This window comes from Cyphomyrmex costatus, unplaced genomic scaffold (assembly GCF_001594065.2).
Source record: "Cyphomyrmex costatus isolate MS0001 unplaced genomic scaffold, Ccosl1.0 scaffold460, whole genome shotgun sequence".
In the NCBI taxonomy this organism is placed as follows: Eukaryota; Metazoa; Arthropoda; class Insecta; order Hymenoptera; family Formicidae; genus Cyphomyrmex; species Cyphomyrmex costatus.
In genome coordinates, this window is record NW_017278857.1 from 606,776 (window position 1) to 616,776 (window position 10,001).

General features: G+C 36.6%; 1 protein-coding gene across 1 annotated transcript in view; it reads left to right on the plus strand.

Moving 5' to 3' along the window:
• LOC108777732 (uncharacterized) overlaps positions 1-9,623 on the plus strand; it is a 36,536-nt gene extending 26,913 nt beyond the window's left edge. The window contains exons 4-8 of the mRNA XM_018544688.1: positions 2,102-2,374; positions 3,325-3,411; positions 3,599-3,641; positions 6,982-7,240; positions 7,450-9,623. Of these exons, the coding sequence (XP_018400190.1) occupies positions 2,102-2,374; positions 3,325-3,411; positions 3,599-3,641; positions 6,982-7,240; positions 7,450-8,056 (1,269 nt within the window). The 3' untranslated portion in view covers positions 8,057-9,623. The remainder of the gene's footprint in view (positions 1-2,101; positions 2,375-3,324; positions 3,412-3,598; positions 3,642-6,981; positions 7,241-7,449) is intronic.
• The last annotated feature ends 378 nt before the right edge of the window (positions 9,624-10,001 follow it).

A 10,001-nucleotide genomic window follows, 5' to 3' on the forward strand; every position in this document is an offset into this window, starting at 1 on the left:
TTTTATTAATGAGAACGGAGCAAACCGTTCCAGCATCTTGTTATTATGTTTTCAATTTTTCGAGATTGCATGAAATACATTTAAGGAAATCACGCTCCCCCGAGATTTTTTCGAAATATCCGAAACATTTCACTTGTCTGTTTTCCATTAGACTACAATAACTCGACAATACGTCTTCAATATTGAAATTTCCGCGAGTACACTTAAGATTCATGTATTCTCTTGAGATATATCTCTCCGCAGTATATATCCATTATGTCCAACTTTATAATATTTTGTTTTAATAAATTATTCTTATAAACCTAAAGTTTTTCCTTAAATATTAATACATTTCTTCCTTGACTTTCTTAGACGTGTCTTGATTGTTCGAGTATAAATATCTCATTTACCGATAAAATGGGTTACATTTTTATTTAGTTGAACATCTTTCGCCCGCTTAACGTCTGACAAACTGATACTTCACATCAGTTTCTTTCGCGAAAACTGGCGATCTTTCTTCGCGCGAATCTTCAATGGTACCTATATCTCCTTCCGAGGAGAGCGAATTCTTCCTGATTTCTAGTCGTGATGAGGCAGTCGCCGTGCAAGAGCTTTCTCCGGCACGTTTTGTGTCGCGCGGGCCCCCCGATCGGGCCCGCGAAAAATCGGCCGAGTGAAAATCGTCAGGGCCCCGATCCCGGATTGGAGATCGGCGTGATTTAAGCTCCCCTTGGTGATCAGAACGGAATGTCAGTTGAACGGCACGGGGAGGAGGGAGATCTGCAAACGCGGTTTTAGATCGGGCTTTGCGTCACGCGGGGCACGTCGTCCTTTTTTCCCACGATCCCTTTTCTTACGCGTGACCCCCTCCTCTTTCTCCGTCTTGCTACCGCGCGCAAGCAAGAAACGAAAGCGGCGATATTTCTGAAATACATTATTCCTCGGCGCGCGCGCGCGCGCGCGGCGTCGACGCTGACCCACATAGACATTTTTCCAATTCCAGCCGTGGCCGATAGAAAGCCGCATGCGGCCGTTCGTAGAAAGTTGCTATATTATTTAGCATTCGGCCGCGCGCCGTGAACGGCGAACGTATACCCGTACACCATCACCGCCGCGCTGGTGAAAATTAGCAAATAATAATTGAGGCCCGTTGTCGCGAAACTCTCTCACGTCACGTGAGTTTCTCCGCTCCCGTACGCGCGAGAATACAACGTATAGAGGGGTATTTTTTCTAGGGGAGAGATCCGAAGGATATTTGCGAGGGAAAATAATGCTGATGAAAATAAATAAGCGGTCTGTGTCAGCGACCCGAAAGTAATGGGCTTGTCTTTCATTTTTATATTTTCCCCTTTCGCAGTATTTCAAGCTTTAAAAAACATCCTGTCTAAATGCATTAAGTTTTTATAATTACGGGATAATTAATAATTTTTAACTTTGATTGACTTCTCTCAGACGTAGAAAAATATGTTCCGTAATAAATAAATTGAGAAAGAGTTGTCAATTTATTTCTGCATGATGTCCTCTATGATAAAATATTTTGATAGAGTCTCACATACGCGATATATATATATATATATATATGCAGGTATTAATTTAATATAATTATAGAAGAGAAAATCAGTGGGGTTTATATATAATAGAATGCGCTCACTAACTATAGTATCTCAAAATTTTAATATTGAAGCATTCAGTTTACATGTCATAATGATGCAGCCTCGTTTATAAACAACTCAGTAGATATTTCTGCAATCTGCTTATTTATAAATAAGCAATCGAGTATTCAATTTTCCTCGACGAAGCTTACAGCGGATTTAGCAAATTTCGCAGTTACACAAGTCATATTTATCTATACATCCATATTTTTTCTGAATTCTGACCTTTAATCTCACTCGCGTTCCTCCATTTCTGTTCGTCGATACGTTACAAAATAATATTTTAATAATGTTATATATAACAATATTTTACATAGTGAGAATTATGTTAACGTGTAATACTATACAAGTATAGAAATTACTATAATAATTTTGAAAATAATTACGTACAAGAAGGTTGATTAATAACTGAAACACAAAAACGTTGATATTAGAAATGAATTATTATATTCGTCCGTTTCGTTTTATAGACGAGGTTGTCGTCGTTGCTGAAAACCGCTGAGGATTTACACATCAAGGGGCTCGCCGAGGTAAGCTGGCGCAGCGATTCCACGCAAAACGACTTGAACAACACCGGCCACAGTCCCGGCACCGGAACCCCCGGTGTCGAAACGGTTTTGCGGGAAGGTGAAACCGACGAGCCACCACCCCCCAAACAGAGACGCAGAGGTCGTCCGCCTCTGGACGATCCACCATCGGCACACGACGTTTTCACACCCAAAATCACTTGCATCACCGGGAACGTACGTATCTTTTATCATTATCACAGGCTAAACCCAGTCTGTGTAAAGCTTGGTGTGCAATGAAAGAAAAGAATGGCTGAATAGGTATGGCATAGCATTTTTAATTGGCTGCAGCAGCCAATTTTTGATTGCGTTAACCTATCGATCGAAATTGTATATTGACATTGCGAGTGGCTAACGCAACCAAAAATTGACTGCTGCAATCAAAAATTGGCTGCTACAGTCAATTAGAAATGCTATACCATATTTTACCATCTAAATTGCTGCACCGGCTAATCTTTCCTTTCTGTGTGGTTAAATTGTTGCAGCAGCATTTCGCAAATTTGTTCGTAAAAAGTCTAAGTATTCTACCTGATATTGCTTTATAAAAATATTTCACATTATAATTGTATTATAAATGCTGTAATTATAGTAATTTTTGTGTGACGAGTAACAAATATTTTACACACACATAGATACATATTTTCATATCTTAATGGATATCAATTAAAAAACTTTTATCCTGTTGTTCGAACAAAAGTTCGTACTATCGTTATAAAGTATAAATTCACAAAATCAAAATATATATTTTTGTACACTATCGTCTTGATTATTCAGTTACACGTTTTTCAATCTTCTAATTCGAAGTGAAAATTTAGAAACCTAACAATTGCATTGCGATTAAAAGTTTTCGGATTTTCAAATTTCACATAGTGTTTATATTTCTACGTAGAGATGTGACGTTGAACGTAGAACAAGGAATTAAAAAATATTATAAAAAGGTGAAAGAAAAGTGTATCTGCACTGCAACGGATACCGAGCCTTACACGGAATATTTAAGACGAGCAATTTACGATCTGTTGTGAATGTAAAAATACGATAATTTTGTCAAGACTCGCAGCGGCAAGTACCGCACATACGTGGGGATACCCACGCACGACTCTAATGTGTCACGTTGAATCTTTTCTCAGGAGGAAATGATGAGCGAGGGCGGCGACCATGAGAGTTGGGACGACGAGATGATGATGAACGAGAATAACGAAACGCCACTGCCGGTGGTAAGGCCAATTATCGTTAGATTCCCTCTGTTCCTCTTCACTTGCTGACGTGAGTGCGCACACATAATTAAATTGAGTCTATTAAAAGAGGCGTCGCTCTACTTTCTCTCGCATCAACCGTCGGGTTAGACTATTCCTTGTGCGAATAATCTATTCAACAATTTTGACTACTGTGTGATTTTTCTAGCTGTCCTACCTACCCAAGGACGACGCATCTGAAGAAAAGAAAGGTATACATGATCGTTCTGCAATTACATCTTGATGTGTAGCCTTTCTCCACTCTCAGAAAGTTTTGCTTAGTGTATGTCTAATGCTTGTTTCTAAATCTATATATTTTACGTTTCTAAATATATATATTCTAATTAATACGTTGAGAATGGTGAATAAGAGTCAATCTAAATCTGATAATATATTCTAATATTCTATATTGCGAAGAATATCACGTAATGTTTGGCGTTTCGTCCCGGCTTCCACTACTGGACTCATCAGTAAGGTATTGTAGTGGAAGCCTACCTTAGACGCCGGTGTAAGTTATTAAATCGAGATTCTATATAAAGAGATATACGCGTGTCTCAGCACTTGCGAGAATTTGCGAATATCGATAGACCTCTAGACCTCTAGACTTTTATTTCTTCAATTATTTGTTTTCAAAACCGCAGGTTGTAATAACGCGGATAATACTTTGCAATTTTGTTCATTAAGTAAAAATTTACAGTTTCTAGATTAATTGCGTTTCAAGACCGAAAATCCATCGGCGCGCAAATATTTAGGAGGGGGGATATTTCAGATTATTAGAGTTGCGTTGCAAGACCGAAAAATCTTTCGGCGCGCAACAATTAAGAAGGGGGGGACATTTAAAAATCAGATTATTTGGGGGGACTATATATAATTAGAACGTTATTTCTCACTTTGGATAAATATTGCGAAGAATATTACTACGTCGACCCGCCATCAGAGGTCTATCGATATTCGCAAATTCTCGCAAGTGCTGAGACACGCGTATATCTCTTTATATAGAATCTCGATTTAATAACTTACACCGGCGTCTAAGGTAGGCTTCCACTACAATACCTTACTGATGAGTCCAGTAGTGGAAGCCGGGACGAAACGCCAAACATTACGTGATATTCTTCGCAATATAGAATATTAGAATATATTATCAGATTTAGATTGACTCTTATTCACCATTCTCAACGTATTAATTATTGTTTATAAAAAGAGTCCTTTATTTCTTCAATTATATATATTCTAGTTTTATAATTATTTTTACATTTTATTAACATTATTATTGTCGTTATAATTTTCATATACGAATGCATATTTTATTATTTTACTTGTCCCGTACAAGAGGGAAAAATAAAATATTTGATATATATAAAACCAACCTGAAGAAAATGTTAAGATTAAAAAAAATAAACATTTATTTTGTATTATTGAGAAATCTTTTATATTACCGATTTAGAGTTCTTATTTTATTTATATTTTGCATTTAAAATGATGAAAAATGCATAATGTAATATATATTAAAGAATATTATTTTTTCTTAAAATAAATGGCTTAAGCGCGTAACAAATATTACTAAACTGTCTTGTTCTAAATGTCTCTTGTCACAATATAATCGGCGTAAAAAGGATTGGAATACTGTTTTTTCGATAATTCTGAATTCTTTTTATGAATTTAGTTAATCGCTTTCGAGGAAAATTAATGATATTTTTGTCTTCCGAAAAGATTTTTTCTTTGGAAACTTTTTTCTACGCCGGTTGTAAGTACGTCAGTATCCTTTCTTAAAATTGGGAAGTAACGCATTATTTGTAACACCGTTATAATATTACATTATCGTTACTGTTTTTATGACTCTTTTCTATTTGCAACAGTAATATTGTTACATTTTGATAGCAACGATAACGAATTCAACCATTATTTTAATTCTTTATTATCTTCATATCTATTCAATGGATCGCATTATTTTTGATTGGATAGAAATTTATTTAAATAGAAATATAAATATTGAAATATTTTGTATTTTATATGCTAGGCTGCACTTCGATAGTCGCTGCTAATACCAACGAAAATCTGTTGTAGTATATGTATGTAACGTCAACTACAAATTTTTACACACAGTACTGGCAGTGAATATTGGAATGTCCTCGAAATAGTAATATTAATATTTAATGTTTAAACAATATTTAATAAAAATTTTTAATAAGATTTGCGTTTTAATTTTTAATAAAATTTTTTAATTACAATCTAATTTCCTAAAAACAAGTACACTACGCAAAAAAATTAGGGAAGCACTTTACAACCTGCAAATTTCGTCAATTTTGAGAAACTAATATCTCGGCTTTCACGAATCGTAGAACATTGTTCCTTAGCGAGTTGTAAAGGGTAAAGTACTCTCTACTTAAAAATGGCTTAAGTGAAATTTTTCATCCCATTAAATTGTTTTTTGTCGTGAAAACCAAAAGCAGAAAGTGTTAAGAGTCTTGAAAATGTCATGATATTACAGCAAATGTCATAATATTTTACGGGCAAAGCAACGACGAAAAACCACATCAGTTTTGAAGCCGAGAACATTTCCTTTAAAATTAGATTATGAAAATTATTCCAGCTTGCCTAGGAACTGAGTTATCGGGTTACAAAGTAGACCCAATTTTTGTAAAATTTTGGTTAAATACCACAGAGAGAGTTTGGAGTCATTAAATACCACGGGAGTGACGAATCGTGGGGTCCTTATGTCTGCTGAGACACACGCACACGCACCATGATGTGCAAACTTCAACCGAGCAACCTTCTCGTGATGTACATCGGATAACGCGAAAGCCGGCGGTTAGTGTACCCGATGAATACAAAAATTTGTAATTGAGTTTATTCCAAATTGTTTTTGGAGTTTACTCCAAATTGTATTTATTCAAATTTTTCACGTAAAAGAAAATGTAATCATATATTCATTCAAAATTTTTGGATTTTCAAAAAATATTTATTCACAAAAAAACTATGAATATTTAACGAGTGTTCATATCTATTCAAACAAAATATAGGTAAACTGAAAAAGAAAGAGAGCTCCAATAAGCAATCGTTAATTATAACCGGCACTTTGATGTCTTTTAAATAAAAAAATGAATTTTATTTATTTTTGTCGTTGTAACATTCGGTTTTTTGAAGGAAAGGACTTAGAAATTTAAAAAATATTTTAGGGAGCAATACATTTTTTATTTATTCTCAGCAAAAACTTCAACTGCAAACAAAATTTGCAGATTTTAAAGTGCTCCCCTAATTTTTTTCCGTAGTGTACATATAAAAAAAATCTTATCACACAGAGACTAGTTTAGAATTTTAACATTTAATATTGATTATTAAATCAAATTATTTTACAATCTAATATATTGCTCTAGCATTACAAAAAAGTAACGAACTTTCTAATAACGGTAACAGTAACGCGTTGCTTTTTACAATGAATAACAAATAACTTTTTACAAAAAATAACAGTAACATATTATTTTTTATAAAGTAGTGTTCATGATTTGTTTATTCTAATAGTTATTGTAAATATTGACTGTTTATCGATTGCAGCCGCTAGTACTCCGTCAAATTCTAACGCTACAAATCTGTCGATTCCCGAACAATTCCGAGACGTTATAAAGATGAACGATTACCTGACGACGGGTCGTCGACAAGAGTTCTGGGAGGAACCCTTCACGCGCCGCGTTATGGACGCTATCAAGAGCAAAGAGCTAGAGATGAAGACTGCCGCCGAAATCCTCGGTGTCTCGTACGGCACTCTCTACGGCAGATACCGCGACAGTTATGGTTGCCTTAAACATCCGTACAGGTAATGGACGCATGCATACAAAAATTTGGAAATTGCATTTAAGAATGTTAATTCTTAATGGAATTAACATTCTTAAATGCAATTGAAGAAAACATAGCATATATAATAATGTTAACCCAAGTTAAAATAGAGTACGAACACGACTTAAAAAAAAAAGGTAGAGTTCCACTAAACCGGGATAATAATATCGACGTGATATATATTTTCAGAGTAAGAGATTTTTGGTCTGAACCAGGCCCCGCAGAAGTGTTGGCGAAATTACGGCGGAAGGAGATAACATTGTTCCGGGCCGCCGAGTTCCTCAATGTCACCGTCCACACACTTGCAACTTATCTCTCAACGCTGCAGGGTCCGGATAGAATCTCGTTGGCCGGTGACCTCAGCGTGGCGTCCAGCGGTAGCATCGACAGCGGCAGCAACAACAATGCAACAGAATCGACGACGACGGAAAACAACGAGTCTGTGAACGACATCTTGCAGAAGATCAACGCGAACGTTGCGACCACGACGTCGATCAAACGTGAGGGCGGTGGCTACATCGAGGTGCCAACGGCAGTGTCGAAGTGTTCCACCACGTCAGTGCTGGAGAACAATCCGGACATCACGATTGTTAAGACGGAAAACATGCTACGTAAACGCGAATATACGAAAATGCCCAGCACAGAGAACAATAATGCGAAGCTGATGAGTGGCGGTGCCGTTAGTGAGGTCAGTCAACAACAACAACAGCAGCAGCAGCAACAGCAGCAGCAGCAACAACAACAGCAGAAACTCGCCGACCCGTTGTCATTAAATAATGACAACAGCAAACCCTAACTATTCAGACCCTACTTGACACCTACGGCGAATCACCACCATCCGCGCAGCGTAGCGCCAAGCGGAGCCAGTTATAGATCCGACCTGCAGTGCCCGCGCAGTTTTTATTCCAACGTGTTTACTCGCTTTCTCACGAATTTTCATTTAAAATAGACGAAGTAGAAGAGGAGCGGCGCTGAACACCGCTGTTCTGCGCACTCCCGATTCTACAAGAGTAGCTTCAGACAATCTCGCGTGCAATCGTTCGCGATTGACGGCGAGCCGTGGTTACGTCGGGACGGACAAAGAGAAAATTTTGACGACTCTTTTGACAAGACGCCTTCGAATGGATTCCCGCACAATCACAGCTTACCGTCGTATTTATATTTTTCTCCGTTAAAGAAGAATATTAATGTCGCGAATTTTGTCCTAGGAATTAGTACCCTAGGCGAGTTGACACGAAATTTCTCTCGTTTTAACTTCGAATTCGGCTCGTTTTCTATCCACATTGGCCAGTAGTGTACACATTGCATACGACCTTGGCCTTTGTGAGGCACATTTTCAAAAAATGTAAAAGCAAAAGAAGCAACAAAAGGGATAAAGCGTATAATAAAAAGTTCAATCGAAGTTCCTTTTGAATAACGATGTAGAGTGTATTATCGCAACAAAGAATGCCTATTTTCTGCCGCATGTGTCTGTATGGTAAAGAGCGACAATATATTCACCACAAGTAGATCCATCATAGTAATATACACCACAGAGGAAAAGGAATGAGAGGAGGGAAAGGGGAAAACAGAAAGAGAGAGAGAAGTAGAGAAAAAAAAATAAAACTAAATAACGGTCTCTCGACGTAGATATGTTCCTCGTGCGATCGTCGTTAGGATCGCGTTAGGATCACGTTTCAGTTAATGTCCGTATATAAATTCGAGAATTTAAATCATAAAGCTTGTACTATTGGAAAAGAAGTCCATATGCGATTTGCGATACACGACACACAAAGAAATACACATATGAAGCAAAAAAAACCTGAAAAAGGAGGAGATTGTAGATAGTATTCTCAGCTATTTGTATTTAGGAAAGTATTTAAAAAGATAGATAGAGAGAGAATGAGAGAAAGAGAGTGAGAGCGAAAGATGAAACGGGAGCGAGAAAAAAAAATCACTTCAGGCTGCGTATCCAATAGTAAATCGTTTATGATTTAAATGTATTTTCGTGATGCAAGCCTTAACATTAGAAACTGTTTTGTCTACGTTATCGATTCGCTAACAAAATTTATGCGTGTACAGTTTTACATGTGTTACCTATATTTTTGGAAGACATTGTGTAGAACGGTTAAGTTTTAGGAACGTAAATTTCATGCAAATAAAGTGAAGGCATTGCGATCGGTTAGCGATTTTTATGCGTCGTACGAGAATCGCGGCAATTGCCTTTTTTCGAGTATTCGCAATGTTACTGAAATAGTCCGTTGCGCACATAACATGATAATGACGATATATACCATTCTATTTTGTTTCTCTTTTATACCGGTACGTAAAGCTGTGCATAGGAGTGATTTTTATAAACAATCTTTATTACTTGTATATATACACACAAGATGATTTTTTTATTTTTTTCTTTTACGAAAGGAAATATTTTTACCGACTTTTATTGAAAAATAATAATCGTCGACTAATATCAAATGATTTGTTTGACAAATGTACAAGTGCAATATTTGAAAATACAACATAGTATTATTTGGCGATAAAATATCGATTAAAGGGAATTAAAAAAGAAAGAAAAATATGCCGGTGCAATTATGCTTGGATTTATCAAGGATCAAGGCGATGTCGATATTTGCAACGGTGGTTACGGTAATGCTGTGTTACGCACTGTATCGTTGTTCCCCCTATTTATACTTGATTCGCGATTCTGTAATTTAATTTCTTTTGTAAGCTTTCAGACGCGATGTTTACGTTAAGTTAGGTAA